The sequence below is a fragment of the Pteronotus mesoamericanus genome, unplaced genomic scaffold (genome assembly GCF_021234165.1).
Source record: "Pteronotus mesoamericanus isolate MK-2021 breed Mesoamerican mustached bat unplaced genomic scaffold, CSHL_Meso_final contig_182, whole genome shotgun sequence".
Classification (NCBI taxonomy): domain Eukaryota; kingdom Metazoa; phylum Chordata; class Mammalia; order Chiroptera; family Mormoopidae; genus Pteronotus; species Pteronotus mesoamericanus.
The window spans coordinates 26,064,075-26,084,756 of NW_026555078.1; the positions used below are offsets into that span (position 1 = coordinate 26,064,075).

General features: G+C 39.4%; 1 protein-coding gene across 3 annotated transcripts in view; it reads left to right on the top strand.

Annotated features, from left to right (window-relative positions):
- The window catches only part of PPP2R5E (protein phosphatase 2 regulatory subunit B'epsilon), a 138,967-nt gene extending 119,362 nt beyond the window's left edge, over window positions 1-19,605 (top strand). For 2 of the 3 annotated variants that reach the window (XM_054567458.1, XM_054567459.1), the window contains exons 9-14: window positions 826-879; window positions 976-1,026; window positions 2,778-2,897; window positions 7,036-7,163; window positions 9,454-9,555; window positions 14,894-19,605. In XM_054567458.1, coding sequence (XP_054423433.1) covers window positions 826-879; window positions 976-1,026; window positions 2,778-2,897; window positions 7,036-7,163; window positions 9,454-9,555; window positions 14,894-14,993 — 555 coding nt within the window. In that variant the 3' untranslated portion in view covers window positions 14,994-19,605. The remainder of the gene's footprint in view (window positions 1-825; window positions 880-975; window positions 1,027-2,777; window positions 2,898-7,035; window positions 7,164-9,453; window positions 9,556-14,893) is intronic. The other variant, XM_054567460.1, reaches the window with a different exon arrangement.
- The last annotated feature ends 1,077 nt before the right edge of the window (window positions 19,606-20,682 follow it).

The following is a 20,682-nucleotide window of genomic DNA, read 5'->3' on the forward strand; positions in this document are numbered from 1 at the left end:
TTTTAGTATTTCAAACCTCTGACTCCCCTCTCTGCCCAGTGGGAATGTTTTGAGTTTCCATAAAAATGTAACACATTTTTCTGAGCAGTGTTCCTCTTTAAATTTGAAATTCTGTGTTTCGAGGAAAAATTAGTCCATATGCTTCTCATTTAGAACACCCTCAAAATGTTTCGCAAGAGTGGATTTTTTTTGGTCCAAGAATCTTTACGAGTCCTTTTACAAATCTTGCCTCTAGTTTTTGAAAAAAGGTATCACATTTTACGATCATTTATAAGAATTCTTATCTAGATGAGTTAGCATCAGATGTAAAATTCATATTTCTCCAGGTTCTAGCTGGCAGGTAGAACATTTTTATGTCTTCCTGAAACTGCTATAGTTTACACGTGCCACTCCAGGCAGTCAGCAAGGTTTTTGGGAAGAGCCTACTTCTCAGAGAAGGCTCTTCGGGAACCGCAGTAAAACCCAGCACTGTTGATGTTAGCAAAGAGCGAAGGGAAGCCCATGAGCTGTAACTCAAACTGTACGTAGAGGAGATACTTTCAGGATATACTTAATGTGATATTTCACCTCTGCTTTTCATTAGCTGGTTATTTCATGTCCCAATATTCTTTTTAAAAAACCTCTCCTGGAACCTTATTAGTATCAATCTTTTTATTTTGCTTTATGTACTTTTTATTTTTTAAGTGAATTGGACATGAAGTTACTAAAATCAGAGTCTGGAATCTTTTTAGGAAGTTTTATAATACATCTTTTATATCCTTAGTATGTGGAATTTCTAATGTGTCGTTCTGTTGTTGCTGTTGTTGTTGTTGTTGTTTTCTCCAGCTGGCGTATTGCATAGTGCAGTTTCTGGAGAAAGATCCTTCACTTACAGAACCAGTAAGTATTTGTTCCGTAATTTATAATTTTGGATCACTTTCCATGGAGTTTATATGAAAAATTAAGTGTCATTTGTTTTTCTTCTTTTCATTTTAGGTTATTAGGGGGTTAATGAAATTTTGGCCCAAAACATGTAGTCAGAAAGAGGTAAGCGCTTCTGTCAGTGTTAATAGCTTACTAACGACATGGCTGAGGGCCAGGCCCTGAGCTCATGAGCACGTATAAAATGCATTCTCTCATTTAATCCTCATTGTAGCTCTGTAAGGCAGGGCTGTAAATATTCTCATTTTACTGGTTATGAAATGGATGCCTAGAGAAGTGAAGTAGCCTGCCCGAGTACACTAAGTATAGGTGGTTAGGCCAGAACCCAGCTCCCTGACTGGTGAACCCTGGACTTTTATCACAGTGCTGCTCAGCCCCACAGAAGCCCAAGTCATGTGTCCAACTGTCTAGCTCTCGACGTTGCCTTCCTAGTGGCTACCTTCATAGTATGGAGGCTTTGCTGTCACTATAGATAGAGCAACCTCCTCAAAGACCCACTTTAAAGCACAGTGTAGATGGGAATCTTCCTATGTACGGTCGTAAAGTATGTCACAGACCTTTAGTTTCAGCTGTTTACAAGTGGCCCTGGAACCCTCTCACCTACAATGATTTGTACTTTTGCTGAGACCTAACTGGGCACGTGCCATGTGAAGTCGTTGGGAGGGGTGGAGGGTAAGTCTGTTAGCTTGCAGGTGCACCCAGCTGGGTGCCAGACCCGCACCTCATCTTCTGAAAGGTTAGAAACCACGTGAAAATGCCCCCACTCAAAGGTCAGCTGTTAGTTTTACATTTTGGAAAAATTTTGAGAGAATTTATGTATCTTGACCAATGGCAAGTCTACTAAAGTTTTCTTTTAACAGAACACCCTCCTTTCCCAAATCAGTTTTAATTCTCCAAAACCCTACTTTATACATTTTCAGAAAATTACCTTATTTTTAAATCCCTGTTAGGTAAAATTAAAAGTATACATTGCTACCCTTATGTATCTTACAACTTGAAAACATTGTCATTTTTCATATTTTAATTGCATACTTAATTTTTTCCTAAGGTATTTATTTTTCATGCCTAAATAGGTAACTGCTTTTTATTTCTGTCAGTTTTCCATTATATTTAAAAATGTTGATTATACTTTTTCTGTGCCTCCATTTTGAGATCTGAAAGCAGTTTCTTGAGGTCACGAGAGTCACTGTGCTCGACAGTGAACAGTTGTGTCCGTGTGCCTGTGCGTGTGCGTGCGTGCGTGCGTGCGCGCGTGTGTGTGTGTGGAGTCGGGGTCAGTGTGTGCCAGGGGTTTACAGGGTGCCTTTATGGGGGTGAATCTGCTCGCTTGTATCTCTCTGACTCTGTGTGCTGTTAACTTAACGAATCTTGAAAGAACCCTGGCCCGTAGCAAGGCTGTAAACATGAGGGAAACATCTGCATGTGCCACTAGGGACTTCTGTGCATGCATGCAGGACAGCCACACCCCCATTGTTTAAACCAAATGGCAGAGGGGAGGAGGGAGCTGGGATGATAGCAATAAAGAGGGGGGCCCCACAGGGACAGTCCTGGGTCACAGGGCCCCGTCGCATCGTCTAAGTGCCATTGTTCTGAGTAGTAGATGTAACGTGTATTTTTTCAAAAATAATATTTCCAAAATTTCCCCCAAAGAGTGTAGGGAACTTGCTCTCAACACGTACCGTCTGGTGAATTCCTTGTGAATGAATGTCTTCTAACATGAGTTAATACTTGATTTGTTCATGTTTAGTTTCATGTGTACATTTTTCTTAAAATAGTGTGAACTCTCATTAATTCTCAATATTCCTATGGATTTTTTAATGAAGTGCCTGACATTTTGTGTTTTGCGTTATTTCCAGGTTATGTTCCTTGGAGAGCTGGAAGAAATACTGGATGTGATCGAACCTTCACAATTTGTTAAAATTCAAGAACCTTTGTTTAAACAAATTGCCAAGTGTGTATCTAGCCCCCATTTTCAGGTTAGTAGGAAGGAGGGCTTGAGCCAGAGTGGCCTCAGCAAATGTATTATTTTGTAAAATTTTATTTGTATTGGAAAAAATATAATGGACACTAGCTACCTGTTGTTACTTATTTGTAATTTTTTCACATGATAACGATGTTACCAATAGGTACTTTTATCTTGGCGCCCGCTATGTGTCAGCCACTGTGATGGCTTTTTCTGCTCAGTAACTTTAATTCTCATGACTGCCCTGCAAGGAGGCCAGTATGATTTTTACAGATGTGAATGCGATGCTCAAAGTGGTAAAATAATTTGTCTCGAGTAAAGTAACTGAGTAAGAGGTAGACTGGTAGAGTTCCTATAGTGTAAGAGAGAATAAAAAGGAAGCTTAGGAGAAACAGAACACTATACTGTACTAGATGCTTTACGTACATTATTTCCAACCTTCAGATTACTTTATGAAGCCCCGACACCCCATTTTGTAGATGAAAAAAAAAATGAGGCTCAGAGAATAATTTGCTCAAGATCCCAAATTAATAGGGAACGGAGTCAGTAGGCATAGTTTCTTGTCAGGATCTTCCTGTGGCACCACTCTGCCTCCTTGTGGCCACTCGGGAAGAATACAGAGCAGGTGAACCTGGGCAGCCCTTTCTTATCTCACCCGGGCCCTGGCTGCAGTGATGAGGGACCCATGCAGGAGGGAAGCCGGTGATGTGGGGTGAAAACACATTAGGTTTTGCCCTTTGCTATCTCAGCAAAGGTCCAAATACAGAGTAGAGAGTGGACTCTTTACACACTGCCTGCCGATTTGAAGAGATTGCTCAGATGTTAGTTGGCCTCACAGAACCACGCAGCAAACGTGGACTTGATGGTGGACTTTCCCCCTGTGCTGTCATTATCCTACATAGTTAGAGACACTGGCTGTTGTCTGAAGGCATCCTAGTAGGTCAAGCCAGTGATCTTGTGACAATCTTGAGACTATACCAAAAGCCAAAACAAAACCAAAAACAACAAAAACCCCAAAGAGCAGTAACCCTGATATGAACCATTACATTTCAGATGATATAACACATGTCTAGATTTTAAAAAATTCAGGATACTGTGTAGATGTTTTGCATATTATATGTGCCTGTGTGCTCAAACATGAAACATCTGGATTGTTTAACTTATTTTTTAGTTTTCATGAGGATGTTTGGTGTGATGGAGGGCAAGGAGCAGGCATCTTTGAAAATGAGTAACCCCAGGAAGGCTTAAGTGATTCTCGGAAGCTCAGAAAGGAGACAGAGTGTCTTAGTCAGCTGCGGCAGTGTTAGTTGGACTAACTGCTCTTTAACAAAATACCACAGATTGGGTGGGTTGTGACCGAGAGAAAGCTGGAAGTCTGACATCCAGGTGCCAGTATGGTTAGGTGAGGGCCCTCTTCTGGGTCACGGACTTCTCACTGTGTTCTCACTTGGCGGAAGGGGCTGGGGAGCTCTGGAGCCTCTTTTGAAGGCACTGATCTCATTCATGAAGGCTCCTTTCTTATGACTTAAGCACCTTCTATAGGACCATCATCTTTGGGGGTTAGGATCTTAACGTATGAGTTTTGAGGTGACACAAATATTTAGACCATAGCAGATTCCATAACAAAATACTACAGACTGTGTGAGCTGAACAGCAGAAGCCACTTCTCACAGTTCCGGGGGCCGGAAGGCAGGGTGAGCATGCGGCACGGCCGGATTCTGAGGAGGGCTTGCTTTCTGTCTTGCAGGTGGCCGCCTTTCTGGTGCTCACACAGCATTTCCTTAGCGTGCGCATGTGGAAAGAGAGGCGTTCTCTCCCCTTTTCTTACGAGGTCACCACGCCTGTTGCATTAGGACCTTGCCCTTATGACCTCATGTAAACTTAATTACTGTCTATCTCCAAATACCCTCACACCGAGGGTTAAGGCTTCGACGTAGGAATTGGCAGGGAATGGGGAAAGGACACAGTTCAGTCCACAGCAGAAAGAAAAAAGAATTTTAAATTCTTTGACAGAAGTAAAACTGAGAACAGAAGAAAGGAAAGTAAAGAGGTTCTTCTTCAGTCATTCATTAGGTGTTCGTTGGTTCATCCAGCAAACATTTACCCAGTGTTACTCAGTGTACCTAGATACTATCACTACTTGCCCCAGGTGTGGCATTGGTGCTGGAGGGTTCCCAGCTAGAGACACTGCCCACTGTGTGTAGGAGGACGGTGGGTCCCAGGAAGGTGGTGGTTCTGTTCTAGTGTCAGATATGTTAATTTTTACTTTATATAAACCATGCCTTTCCTCTTTAAGGGAGTTTACTGGATACTGTCTGTAAGTGATGTACACATTAACATATAGATATACAGAGATTCAGATACTTTTTAGCATTAAGTGACTCATTATTGAAATAGGAAAAGCCTAGATCCCTCCTTCTTTACCAGCATCCTCCTGTGGTCTCTTTAAAAAGCCCTCTTTTCAGTTGTAAGTCTCAGAGCAGTCTCATCCTATTCACCTCTTTCTTCCCTCCTTTTCTTGCTTCATGTTCTACCTGTGGGGGACCCACCAGGTGCTTCGTGGTTGTCAGACACGCTGTCCATGTTGGTGCCTCCCTTCCTGTAATTCCCTCAGCCTCGACTGCCCTTTCCTTCCCGCATCCTTCAAAGCACAGCTTGGATGCCACCTCCTGTGTTGTTATCCTTCCACTCTTCCCGACGTCACCTGGGTGGTTCTTTCTGCCCTTCTTCCCAGCACTTTATTTCTGTGTCTGATACAACATTTATTAAGTTCACATTGGATAGGCTCATAGATGGCTCCTTTCCTCACCGACATATGAGCTCTGTAGGGATAAAAGAGTAAAGAGGTTAAGAGCGAGGACTTTAGAGCCTGCCACTTGCTAGCCATGTGACCTTGAGCCTCAATTTCCTCATTTGCAAAACAGAAATAATGGTACCTATTCTGTGTGTTGGTTGTGAGGATTAAATAGCATGTATGTGAAACACTGCACAGTGCCTGGCATATAATAAACATTCACTAGCGATTAATTGTTTTCTTTGTACTCTCAGAACCTGGTGCCTCGTAAGTTTTTGGAGTTGTTTTTTGAACCAAGTTGAATAATGTAAATGGAATGGTTCTGATTTTTTAGAGTCTGTTGTTGGGTGCATCTTGTACCATTTTATTAAATTAAAATTAATTTAAGATTAAATTTAATTTATTAAATTAAAACATAAATTAAATTTCTTAATCTGGTTGAGTGAAAAAAGCCACTCTTTTCCCTTTGTCCGTATAACTAACCCTTTTAGAGGCTGTAGATTTTTTGCAGATTTTGGGTTATCATGATTCTTATTATTTTAGATTACTTTTGCAATCTTTAGATTATTTTTTGAGGTGTCTGTTGAATTCATAGAGTCATTTGATAGTATGGTAGTCAGAGAGAAGGTACCTGAGATAGCAAGCTGGCATATGTCCACCGTTGTCCCCGAGTCCAGAAGCAGAGGGACTTCTCCTGGCTTATTTAGTTCAAAGGAAGGGAGACAGAAATGAACTCTGGAAAGAGTCTGGGCTTTTACCATTTACTAGTAATGTGGCCTTGGCCAGGTTACCAATCTCCCAAACCTCGGTGTCCTCCTCTGTACAATGGGCCCACCGGTACCCACCCTCAGGGGCCGGTAAAGGCGGGACGTTCTACCTGCACTGCCGGCGTAGCGCCGGTCCCCGGAGGTGCTTAGCAAAGGCGCGTGCTCTGCAGCGATGGGCAGCTGGGTTTTTCTCAGCAGCTATTGACCGAATGCCAGCCGTGTGCCGTGTGGGTGAAGGAGGTGGGCCAGGCAGGGGTAACGTGATGGGGGAGGCAGTGTGGCAGAGGGAGTAAAGGTGTCCGGAGCTTGGGAGGCATGCAGAAAAAATGTGGGATCAGATGAAACGGGCAGTGTGATCGGAGAATAAAAATAGGTGCGAAAACCGACTTCCTTCCCCAAATTGATGGTCCACTTTAGAACTTTCTGAAAGATTTTAAGTCCAGAAAAATGTAGTGTGTGATTAATATTTAATTTTACATTTGATTGAATGATATAAAAATAACCTGAAGATGCTTTTGTTTGGAGATTTATAATTTTATTTTTTTGTGTGTTTTTCTCTCTTAATATTTTATTCTTTTTTTCCCTCAAAGGTGGCAGAAAGGGCACTGTATTATTGGAATAATGAATACATCATGAGTTTAATAGAAGAAAACTCTAACGTCATCCTTCCCATCATGTTTTCCAGTCTTTATAGGATTTCAAAAGAACATTGGAATCCGTAGGTTTTCTCCTTCTCTCCTCCTCTCCCTCCTCCCCTCCCATGCTTTCTTCCTCCTTTCCTTCCTTTCTTCTCTTTTCATTCCTTCCTGCCTTCCTTCCTCCTTGCTTCGCTTTCTCCCTCCTTCCCTCTCTTGCTCTCTTCCTTTGGTCTTGCCTCCCTCCCTCCTCTTTTGTTTAATAAAATGTCTTGAGTGCTTGCTCTGTGCCAGATGCTGTGCTTGTTGCTAAAGACAGATATGTGAAAAGGTAAAAGCCCTACCTTTTCAAATTCACTGACTGGTTGGTGAGACCCACAAGTAAACAGATACTTTATAAAACAGTGTTTATGTGTGTTCTGTTAACATAGCAGTTTACACGAGGGCTTCTGGCCTGTCTGTGAAGGTAGCAGACATGGGGGTGCTCTGGAGCAAGAGGAGAGGTTTGTGGGCATTGATGGGGTGGTGGCAGGTGGATGGGAGGGGGGGAAGCCATTTTATTTTTATTTTTTTGAAAGATTTTATTTATTTGTTTTGAGAGAGAGGGGAAGGGAGGGAGAAAGAGTGGAAGAGAAACATCGATATGGAAGATACGTATCATTCGGTTGCCTCTCATATGCTCCCCCACTGGGGACCGAACCCACAGCCCAGGCATGTTCCCTGACCAAGAATCTAACTGGCAGCCTCTCGGTTTGCAGGGCGACGCCCAACCAACTGAGCCACACTGGTCAGGGCAGGGGGGAGCCATTTTGGAACGTGGACCTCTCTGAGTTTGAGAGGGTTAGAGCACAGGTATTTGGGGGAGGTTGCTGGAGGATGAGGTTAGAAGGTGGAGTGGGGTCCGCATGGGCCATCGCCACGTAGCTGAGAAGGAAACGCTAAAGAGTTGTAAGCAGGGATATGATCTGAATTGGTTGACATTTCACCAAGATCCATTTCTTAAAAACCGACTCAGTCATTATATATGTTTTCTAGGGAAGAAAAGTTTACAATCTTCAAAGAGAACTTTAACATCTAGTCCTATGAAAGTTAAAGAATTCTCTATTTTAATGGCTACATATTTCTCTGTGGAATAGAAAAGTTAATGTTGCACTAAAAATTAGCAAATAGAATTCAGTATATTTGTAATTTGGCTTTGAAAGTTTTGCACGCAACTGTAAAATAACACATTTTTCATCTTTCAAATTTGCCGGATTTTATTAACAAATCATGTAAAAATTATAAGCTGATAAAGAATTAAGTCTCCTTATGCAGACTGTCTCTTCAGTACCTAGAGGGGGCTTTTAACAAGGGTGTGTAACTGCTCAGTATACCATCTTCGGCCCTTCCCCATTACTGTGCCTAGTGATTTGGGGAGGTCATTCCCCTCAGCTGAAGGGAGCAGATATTTTCCTTTAATAATGGGCAGTAGGAAGAAGCAACACAGCAAAAATACTTATAAATGTTTTTGGAAACATCAAACCCATCATTTATTTAACATATGGCCTAACTTTCACCAGTGCCTTTTTCAGAGATATTGGGAGCATGTTGTTGCAAAATGGAAGTACTTCGTGTATTTTTGCAAAGGGTAATGCTCTTTAGATTCTAGTCTGAAGCTGACAATCCCACCATGGGACAGTCTGCACATTGCCCAAAAGCTTATTCTTCCACTTGGTACTTGATAAGTACACACCTCCGTTTGGCTGTGTTCCATAGCTAATAGCAGCCAGGACCAGCTTGCCGGTTACTTTGCAGCAATGTGTTGGGGACTAAGCAGGCGTGAATGGACTGATACAAATCACAACTAGAAACATAACTCGTATTAAACCGCCCAACTTAAAGGGGTTTAGTATCATATCTTTGAATATGAATAATACATATCGTTGCCATGGGAGCAGCTTTTGATTTTGATGAATTATGTATATTAATCCCTTTAAAAATAAAACTATGCAAATTCAGGTCTCTAAGGTTAGTCCTACCACAGGTACTCCTTTTCTAGGGTGAAGTTGCTTTATTTTATGCCTGCCTTTGTATTAAATGAAGTTAACAAGTGCCCACAGGCAAGTCTATTCTGGGTACCAATAATTAGAAGGGCAAAATTAGATTTTTCTTTTTTTAATCCTACCATCCTTCAGAAAGATGTCTTGCCTTGAACAATAAAGAATGTAACTCCTGATGTGGAATTGAACTGGAGGTCATTTCTAGGTCCAACTAAAAAGGGATGGAGATAGTGTGCAACACGTGGAGCTCCTTCAAAGCTTGTGCTTTCGCTTGCTTCATGTAGCACTGCACATGAAAGACTAACCTACAGGTTCCCTTTTCTCTGCTTCCCAGGGCTATCGTGGCGTTAGTCTACAACGTGCTGAAGGCGTTTATGGAAATGAACAGCACCATGTTTGATGAGCTGACAGCCACATACAAGTCAGATCGTCAGCGGTAACTTTTTAAAGCTTTTTTTGTCAGCTGTGCATAAAACTGTTGAGTTCTTTTCTTGCTCTTTGCTACAGCTGCCTGCTTGCACCGAATCCTAAGCAGCACAGTTTTATTTATTTATTTGTTCACTTTTGCATGCTCACTAGCTGTGTCTTCATTAGTGTGCCATTGGGTAATGAAGTGTCATTTTGAAAAAGGGGCTGCTTTCCTCCCTCCCTCTGTAATGTTTCTCTTCTGCCTCAGGGTTAAGAGCTTGACACGTGGCTGGTATTTCAGGCCCACTTGAGGGGACCATCAGGTAGTTTGCCATCTGGATTCATTCCCCTTCTGAACTTCTTTGAAATACAGTTGGGCTGATCTTGTACTTTCCTTTGGCAACAGGAAGGATGAGGCGCCATTTTGTTTAGCTTTTGACCCAGAACTTATTTTCTATTTTAGATCCCAACAAATGCATTATAATTTAAAGGGCAGTGAAAGGAACAGGGAAGTAGAAAGTCTGGTATTGTAAAAATCTTGAAATGTTTAAGACCAAAAGGGGGCAAAAACCAGTTGTTCTCTTTATAATAAACACTTATGGCTGAGTAAAGCCTTTCTTGATTTTATTTATGTGATTCTTCAGTTTTGTTATTTATTGTTCAATGTGTCCAACTTTCCAAAAGACGTTGTCTTAGTCCATTCAGGCTGCTATAATAGAATATCACACATGGGTATTTTATGGGTGGCTTACAAAAAACAAAGTTATTGCTCACAGCTCTGGAGGCTGGAAGCCCAAGAGCATGGGGCCAGCATGGTTGGTTGAGGGCCATCTTTCTGGTTCATAGCTGGCACCTTCTCACTGTGTCCTCACTTGGTGGAAGGGGCGGGGCAAGGGATTCCTGTGGGATTTCTTACAAGAGTACTAATCCCATTCATGAGGGGTCCATCCTCATGACCTAATCATCCCAAAGGGCCCCCACCTACTCATATCATCACCTTTGGGGGTTAGGATTTCAGCATAGCAATTTGGTGGTCGGGGCTGGGGGCAGATACAAATGTTTAGGCCGTGGCATGGATGTACTCGGAGAGACTGAGGAAAGTCTAGAGAGTTTGTTAGTGGGACCTTTGGGTTTTGGCTTTGATCACACAGAAGCAAATTCCACTTTTTATATTATAAAACCATGGACCTTAGAAGGTCCTGGAGGCGTGTGTGAGAGTTCAGACCCAGAACCTTGTGGAATCCCTTGAGCCAAGCTACCTGTGCTTCCCTTGCTGCTTTGCTTTGCCTGATTTTGAATGTGTTACTTGCATTTTAATGATAAAGAGAGTAAGGCGGGGGTGGGGGGTGGGGTGGAATGTTTGGTGGCAGGAGACAGGGCCACACAGTCATTGAAAAAATTACCAGGATGTGATATATTGAAAAGCAACTTAACTATATGGAATATGGCAAGTGTTAACTGTAGTCAGAAGAGGCTGAGATTTTTTTTTATACAGTAGTGGAGTAAATATCAGTTATAGGATATGTTTTGTCATACTTGCAATTTACAGAACTCTTAATGTATTATATTTACAGGTTTTGCAAATCGTTGCATTTATAATAACTTTTCTAGTCCAAAACTTAGAATGTTATTTAAATAAAGGAGATAAAATACACATTTTCATATGGTGTTGTACCATTAGGGAGTGTATTGTACATGATGTTTCTTTATAGCAACTGAAAGTTTACTATCCTAGTTGAACAAGGATGAAATCTGTAGAATCCCATTAATAGTATATTAAAGACCTTATTTCTAAAATATTGAAATTGATTAAAGTAAATTAATTCATATTTATTGAACTTTAATAAGAAAGCTGTTTTCTGATCATTTCTTATTTAAACTAGACTAGACTCTTGAAAAAGATAAAATTAACCAAGGGCACCAGGAATAGACACTGCAAAGTTGATTCGAGTGATCGGATGTATTAATGTGACTTATAGTGACTGCACTTTCTTAACGAGAGAAAGATTGTTTTTTTTTTTAAAGGAAGGGTAATATTTTGTCCAATAAGCAATAGAAGGTTATACTGAATAGATGGAAAGATTGGTTTCTCATAGATATAGAAATAGGAAAAGAGAATAAAAAGAGTTGTTTGGTACTTTCAGAGAAGAACTGATGAGAGATTTCACTTGTGGATGGCAAGGTGGTAGTATCTGTTGCAGTTCAGATACAGTTTCAGGCATTACAAATCTGAAATGGTGGGTAGAATAAGTAACTAACACTGTTAGCTGCACATGCCAACAGTAGTGCTACATAAAGTTGAAATTGGAGAGAATTTGACAGTATCCCTAGCTTGACAGTGTGGTTAAGTTTTCAAAGTCCCACCTACAGACAGAGAGAAAAGTGGGAAAGAATGGGAATGACACTAACTATAGAAATATTTAGAATGTTTGAAGATAAAGTTGTCAGCATAAAAGATTTATGATTAATTAGCATAAAGTTCATCTGGAAGCTCCCACAGGAACAGAGTGCACTAAATGCCATAAAACTTTTGGTCAAAGACAGGAAGGAAATGCTTCAGTTATAAGTAGATGAGTATTTTAATGATATTGTCCCTTAAATTAAACAATAAATTAGGGCAGTATGAACCTAATATATGTTTAAACTGTTTTTTTTTAATTGAATAAGTTCCTAAGCCATTGCCTACCAGTTTCTTCTCCCTCTCATTCCAAATACAAAGGTCATATGCTTTGAAACTCAGTAGGATCTACAGAATTGATTTAAATATACTCTCATCAGTGTTTTCTGATAACATTTATTTAGACTTAGTATTATCCTTGAAGTGTACTGAGAAACCAAAAGTGATAACTTACCAAACAACTTACTTTTACAGTTAAGAATCTAGAATCCATAATGATTGAAGGATTACCTAATCTTGCCCCTATTGCCCTATTAATATAATTTTTCAGGGTCAAAATTACCCAGTAGATAATTGTTTGAAAAACTGTTATATCCACTGAAATTCATATTGTGCAGATTATGCTTGAGGTGGCTGAAACTAATTATGGTAAACAAGGCTTAAAATAACAAAATATTAATTATGAAATAATATTAATTATCATGTTACATACTTAAATATTCCCTTAAAACTAGTGAGATGAGAATATAAGGTTACTTAAGTATTTCTAGAGATTTTTGGAGGGAAGGGGGAATGAAGATTAATTTCTACTGCTATAGCTATCAAATATAACTTTAAAAAAATGGTGATGATATAAAAAATATGAAGCATTGGAATTACTTACAAATTTTAGTTAACGTGTGTGGATTTCCCTGAGTAAATATTGTACTGGAACTGACATTAAATCCTTCCTAGGTAGAGTAGCACAAGGACCATACCACCCATGCCTGAGGTAGCAGAACCGCGTTTTCCAGGAATGATCCAAATTTATGAATGCACAGGTGTCATTTGGGTGCGCTGTTTACTGGTTCCTCACAACATGGGGAAGCTAGGGACACAGTGCAGTGAATTATTTTTAATAAATGCAAATTTATTTAACTTATAGAATAATCATGTATTCCTAGAGTATGTACTTCCAACTTGGTTGATGTTAAATGTTATTTAAAAACGTCCTTGGCAAACTAAAATTGTTAATCCTATTTTAGACATTTAGAGTTTAGGTAAATTTTACCAATTTTTCCAAAAGACTGGAAATCACTACTCAAATTAATATTGAACTAAATTTGAAGGCATGGAACATTAAAAGTTTAATATATAATTATATCAACAAAGTTCTGTAAATTAAAACTGAAATCACAAAAGAAAGAATATTTAATTTGCTTGTATGAGGACTGTCCAGAAGGTGACCAGACACGTAGTATAAAAAATAGTGACATTCGTTGAAGAAGACACAAGATATAAGAAGCACTACACATAGGACAATGACGCCTCAGTCCCCTTCAAAGTAGGCCCCCTGGGACCTCACGCAGTTCTCCCAGTCGCCGTCAGCTGCCCCATCGTATTGTCCTGAATCTCATCAACAGTTTGAAATCTCTGCCCTTTCAAAGGTGATTTTAGTTTCGGCAAAAGCCAGAAGTCGCAGGACGCCAAATCTGAGCTGTCGCGGGGCTGAGTCACCTGGGCGATTTGCTGTTTGGCAAAACAGCTCTACACAAGACGTGATGCACGAGCGGGCACACTGTCATGATGAAGCTGCCAATCACCAGTGGCCCATAGCTGTGGTCTTCTGAATCATCCAAATAATTTCCACAGAGGAATGTTCAAGCTTAATGCAAAATTTGATGCAAATTTGTTGCTCTACTTGCTCAATCATTTTGTCTTTTTTTAAAAAAGATTTTATTTATTTTTAGAAAGGGAGTGATAAAAAGGGAGGGAAACATCAGTGTGTGAGAAAAACATTGATCAGTTGCCTCTTGCACACCCCCCCTCCCCCAAACTGGGGACCTGGCCTGCAACCCAGGCATGTGCCCTGACTGGAAATCAAACTGGCAGCCTTTTGGTTCACAGGCTGGCGCTCAGTCCATTAAACCACACCAGCCCATGGCTGCTCAGTTGTTTTGAATATGATGGCCACAGAGCACACGCACTCACTTAACGGCATCTACTGCCCCCTCTGACTAGTACAGTGAAGTCGTCACTATTCATGCATGTGCATTCCAGTCCACTCTCCTTGGCTGCCAGGTTACATCCATGTCGCATAAACTTCTAGTTTTATTAACAATAGCTGGATTTTTTCCAGACAGACCTCATATATACATACGGATAAAACAAGGTAATAATTTAGATTTTGTGATTCATTAATACTTGTACAGACAAGATACTGCTAAAGAGTTTAAATATACTTAGTGTAGGAAAAATACTCATAAAGAGGAAGTATATTTTCTTGATCTATTACATTCTCTGTATCAGCGTCATTTCTAGCATCCCTTTTGAGAAATTAAATACTTGGAGACAAAGAGAAAATTAGATTTTAACTAGACCCCAAGTGAAAGTTACTAATATGTCCTTGGTTTTAGGATAACAAATACAGATAAGTGATCCCTGTTTTTGTTTCGCAGTAATTTTGAAGTTAATATTCTGTATTAAGTATATAGGAATATTCATATAAAATCTTAAAATATTTTTGTCATCTACTCTGTTCATTAATACTACTTTATGTAAGTGTCAAAAAACAAACAAACCAAAAAAACAAAACAAAGAGCAAGAGAGAAAAAACAAAAATAAAAAAACACCCACAAGCTTAAAGCCAAACTTCTCCAAACCCTTTTTAAAACATACATTGGGAAAAGTGTGTTACAGGGGCAGTTATTGATGAATAGTCTTTTCAGACCTTCCCAGCTATTTACCTTGTGTTCTGTTTCATTCCTAGTGAGAAAAAGAAAGAAAAGGAGCGTGAAGAATTATGGAAAAAACTGGAGGATCTGGAGTTGAAGAGAGGTCTTCGACGTGATGGGATAATTCCAACTTAACAGAAACGATGACAACAGCATTACTAACCTGTGGAGTCACACATTTATGTAGTAGAAGATGGAGCAACAGTTTTCTGTATTGTGCAACTTTACAGTAGATTTCACATTTGTTTCATTATTACAACAGCACTGTATATACCTGTCTCTAAGTAAAGGAAAAAAAAAAATAAGGACTTCAATCCAAAGTTTGGACAGTAGATGGACTTCTCAGAACATTGCAAACATAATCATTGTTCTAACCCTTATTAAAAAAAAAAAGCAGTCTTCAGAGATCTGTTAATGAAATTGCTGTTAAAATTCCATTGTCAGGAGTTCCTTATTTATCATTAGCAGAGAGTATGAAACAATTTTTAAATGTGAACAATCTTAAATTTAGCTTGTCTTTCTGCTAAGCTGTTAAATGTATTTATAGTAAAGGAAGAAAAAAAGACTGTCATTTCCATATAAGTTTGTATAACATCCTCTTCTGGATAACTTGATTGTAATTTGACATCTTTTCCTTTTGCACATCTTCATGAGTTGATTGTCCACATGGAACAGGGCCATGAATTAATTACAAAGGCCCCTGATAAAAAGTTTTATGTACTGGAGTGAACATCTTTCCAGTAGCCAGGTAGTCCTGGTACTCCTTTAGTTTTAAAATTAGGAGTAAAAGAGAAGAGGTGATAAACATAGTAGGGAAGGGAATTTTGGATTCATGCAAGTTTATGATGAATCCAAATCAATGTCTTGAATCCTTTGAAAACAGGCACTGGGACATCATAGGCTTCAGTACCTGACCAGTATTAGTTGCGTATATCATTGAACACACACATACCAGAGATGTTTTAGAGATGTCAGAAATCATCCTTTTGGACCATTTTGAAATCAGAAAGACAAACACTAAACAGTACAACCGTGAAATTGATCGCCAGGATTGCGAATCTAATTGGGAATGGAGTTGAGCAAACAGCTTGGACTGTTTGGAGTTGTTGCCTTACTTTTTAATATGTATTTATAAAGTATTCCAGCAAAAGAGGATGTAGCCTCTGGGAAAAAACAAACATGTTACAGTGTTTTTTTGTAGATTCTCCTATATCTCATCACAGCGCCAGCCCTGTTTTTAGCCGGAAAGGATTCAGGATACACATTATTATGCATTCTGAATTGGATGCATATTCCTAACTACTGTATTTGTTACCAAAAGTGGTTCTACAAATGCTACTGAAAAAATCTGGAAATTCCTAATGTCCTGAGTATTAATAATAAAGTTTAAAAATGCTTTTATATCAAAGGTGCATTGTGACCAAATTGTTTAAGAAAAAATACAAAAAACAAACAAAACAAATCTAGGGCTGTATTATAGATATATCTTATTGGCTCTCTGCTTTGTATTTAAAAGAGGACTCTTAACATCTTGGGGAGATAAAAATGCTGATAAAACTTGTGTACAGTATGTACTTACCTAATGTGGTTGCATTATTATGTACTGAAAGTTATGTGTTTGGGGGCTTATTTCCAGGATGCTTTTGCTTGTTATGGATGTGGCAGCGTGAGTTGATAATCCTAAACCATCACTTCCAGCAGTGTTCATGGTATAGAGCTGACTCCGTGTTCATGCGTTGAATTGTGATAGCAGCAAACATGAACATATGAACTGTTGTTGCTCTTAGTAGAAATATAATATCAGTATGGGCTTGTATTATTTCCTTCCTTCCATTTAAATACAAAGTAGAATATGCAGTTGTAGTGTTTCAAAAAAAGAGGGAGCAGAAAGGCCGCTGACCTTTCTTCCCTGTTAAGTATTTCAGGATTGTCAGGCCACAGTTTGTGCGTAAAAGTCAGCTAAGTATGGATATTGTCATCTCAACAACCTTGTAAAACAGAAAGAAAACTTGGCATTGTTAATTCTGAAGAGCAGTAAAAGAGTCATATGCAACACCAAACACAACATGGTTTAATGGAATTCGTAGTGTTTTTTGTTTTTGTTTTTGTTTTTTTTAAAGAACATTCACGGGGATTCAAGGTAAAATTGGCTGAGGCTGCCAAAGATGAAACAACTTCCTTTCAAAGTGCTGGAGCAAAGGTGCAAGTTCAAATACTAAAGATAAAAAATAAATTTGCAACAATTCACCTATGATTTTAGCCCATTAGTTTTGACTCTGCATTACATTTAATTTTGTCAGTATAAACTTTTGTTTGGCATTATTTCATCTTTTTAGGTAGTGGACATTAAAATCGCAGGTTTATGAAATATCTCTGCCCATTAGAATGAAATGCAGTCATTTGAAATGAGAAAGACCAGGGTCCTGTTTTTGCACCTTACCCTGTCCTCAGGGTTAAGGTGAGAACTACACAGATATCCTTGATGTCAATTTATATGTTGATCATTCCAACCTGAGAAGAGTGAAGCGAAATTTTAGACATATTTAAAGAAGCAATTACAGATATATGTCTAAAATTGATAGGGCAACTTCTGAGAAGAAACACTGTCTTTTCTTTTTTAATTGAAAGTGACAATGTGACCTGTGTCATGTTGTGTCCAGTGACGCAGAGTAACTGAGGTCATCTGACTGTTGCACTATGTGACATATTTAAGGACGTACTTGCTGCATTTGCAGCAGCCCTCTCTGTCCTTTCCCACATTTCTCCTGTTGCTGCGACTTGAGCTCATTGTGACAAATGCATCTTTGTGTTATATTTTGTTTGCTTCCTAATTTCCAGAACTATATATAAATCTATTTTTTAAATAGCGAATATTGTAGTTAGTGAGTGATGGATGATCACTCCAAACTTATCCCTGCCATATTGGTTTCAGGGGTAGGATTAAGAGTGTCTTTGGAAGAAAAAAAAAACAAACAAAAACCCTGTGGTTCAGAGTGATGCTGAGGCCTTAGGCTGTGGGCCTAGAAAAACCATGTGAGTGAATTGACCCATTTCGTCCCTCGAATCAAGCATGCATTCCTTTCTCATTGTGCAAGTGTCCCCAGTTGTTTTCCTTCAGTATTTAGTTGGTGTCCTTTTAAATTTTATTATATTTTGCTCTCCCTAACATGTTTTTTTAATAAAATAAAATAAAAAATAAAAAAGTAAGAAATAAATAATACCCTCGATGCCGCTGGATACTCACAAGCAGGGTTATGCTCCTTCATCTTGGGCTGCTTGCCTAAAGGGAAGGGTTTAATTTATTTTGTACCTCCTATGCGTGGGGCAGTCCAGGGTGCAGAGCCAGGAACTGCTTGTAATTGCACCTGCTATACTTAAACGTATAGCCCTAGGCTCAATCACATTATGGAAAGAAGAAAAAAGTATATTTAGAGCTTTAAAAGCTTTTTTATTTTTTTGTGGGGCTGGGGGGTGGGAAAGGGAAAGTGTATGGATGTTATTGGCATTTTTAAGAGTTTTGTTTTTGTTCCCCTCCCCCCCTCTGTTTTTGTCTTTTTTCCCCCCTTGAATCGGATGCACTGACCTGGCCCAGGAAATGAAAAGATTCTCTCTTTTGATGCTATTACCAATGTTATCACAAAGTGACAGTCACCTGCAGTAGACAGGTGACACCAGGCATGAACGGTGATGTTTTATTTGCACATCAATATTTTTATTTTTATATTCTGGCTCAGCTGCTTTTTTTGAGTGGAGTTAAGGAACGAGCCACAAAGGATTTTTGTAGTAGGTATATTGGCAATGCATTTTATATTTCTCAGTATTTAATTTTGAAAATCTAAAAGAATTGTGCATCTTGAGAGAAAGTTGAGCAAATTTCGAACTAGTGGAATGTTCATTTGTGCTGCTTCTTGTGCACGATAGCAGCAGTAGTATCTCTCTTGGAAATAAACACCCCATATTATGATGTCTATGAATATAGGTTTCCTTTTCTACTCCCTTCTTCCCTCCCTCCCGCTTCCCTCCTTTTTCTTTCTTCCCTTCTCTTTCTTTACTTTTTTAGAAATCAGTTATTGTAAATAAGTTGTAATCCAAACCTCATGTATCAGTGGGGAATTTTCAAATATAAATATTACCAATACATTTTCTGGTTCTTGTCTGATTTTTGATTGAGATATATGAGAATGACATGTCCATTGCTTTTGGTTTGAGGATTTCGCTTTAGCTTCATAAATCTTTTGGTATTTTAGTATTTCATTGTTTTAGCAGGAGAGGGCAGCAAAAGTTTATTTTCCCTGTTAGAAATGCTGTGGTTCATGAATGGTTTTGTTTAGTTGTATGTGTACGTGTGTGTGTGTGTGTGTGTGTGTGTGTGTGTGTGTGTTTAAACAGCATCTGTTTGTGGGTAGAGGTAAAAATGAAACATTTTTGATATGAAAAGTTGCATATGAAAGTTATAGACTGGTTCAACCAGACAGTGAAGACGTCTTTTCCACCATCAAAATTAAAATGCCACAAAACAATCTTCCAGCTCTGGCTCAAATATGCTACTACTTCCTTTTCAAACACAACAAAATGCAAGCTGAGTCTTAAACACTTGGAATTTAAAATGTCTTTCTTTGAAAATGATTTACTTTCGTCAAAGTGGTAACGGAAACGAAAATGAAGGTGCTCCCAAAGAGAAATGTAACCCTCCCCTTTCACAGATGTGTGAGAGGCTCTGTACTGTGGGTGCATCCTAATAAAGAAGCAGTGAAGAGTTTTCAGGTGCCTGACTGTGTGTTTGTTTCTGACCCCTGTGACCTTGTGAACCATACCACTTAGCTGTGAGACAGTGGGGTTGGCACATTCGGGCTCATCTAGAGACAGTCACGAGCAGGCCAGTGTCTGTCGCTTGTAAAAAACTCCTCCAAAACTTAGTGGCATAACCCAAGACGAGCGATTGTCTTGTCTCTGCTCCTCCAGCGTCAGCTTGGGTTTAGGGACACCAGGAGAACTCCCTTCCAACATGGCCCACTCACGCGGCTGGCAAGTTGGTGCTGCTGTTGGCTTGGGGTTCAGCCAGAGGCCTGAGTTCATGGCCTCCTTAGGGGGCTGCTTTGGGCGTCTCACAGTGTGACAACTGGGCTCTGGGAATGATTGTTCTAACCAACAAGGAGTGGAAACCGCTCACTCTTTGAGGCCTGGGCCCAGAAACTCGCGGCATCACTGTCATATTTTATGGGTCAAGCTGTCACAGGGCCTGCTCAGATTCAAGTGGAGGGGACGTATCTCACTGTGATGTGATGAGAGGAGTGTCATCTTGAGTCAACAGTAGGATACTTTCGTACTAAAGCATTTGATTCAGGTGACTGATCAGATCACCTTAGACTTGGAACCCCATAGAGCTAACTAAATGTGTCCTGTTAAACTCTGAGTTGGGGAGAGAAAAATCTTTTTAAAGCTTAGCAATTTTGTATTTCAAAGCATAACCATTTGTAACATCTGAAAGTCTTGGTAAATGGCAGGGCGGGGGGCGGGGGGGGGGAGAAAAAGCTTGTAAGAAAACTTACAAAGACTCAAATTTCAGTTTATTTCAATGGAATATCTATCTAATCCTAACCTGTCTGTAAATAAATATTTATGATGGAGGCGAAGTAAATACACAGTCCAATTCCTATTTCCCAGATTTTTATATAATAGTGTATCCAGGTGGTTTCTAGTAGATCAAATTCACAGATTATTTATAAACAGACTAAAACTGTGGAATAGCAAGGGAAATTAAAATTTGCTTTTAATGATACATGTTTATTGTATAACTTATTCTTGAAAAGGTAGGTTTAGGACA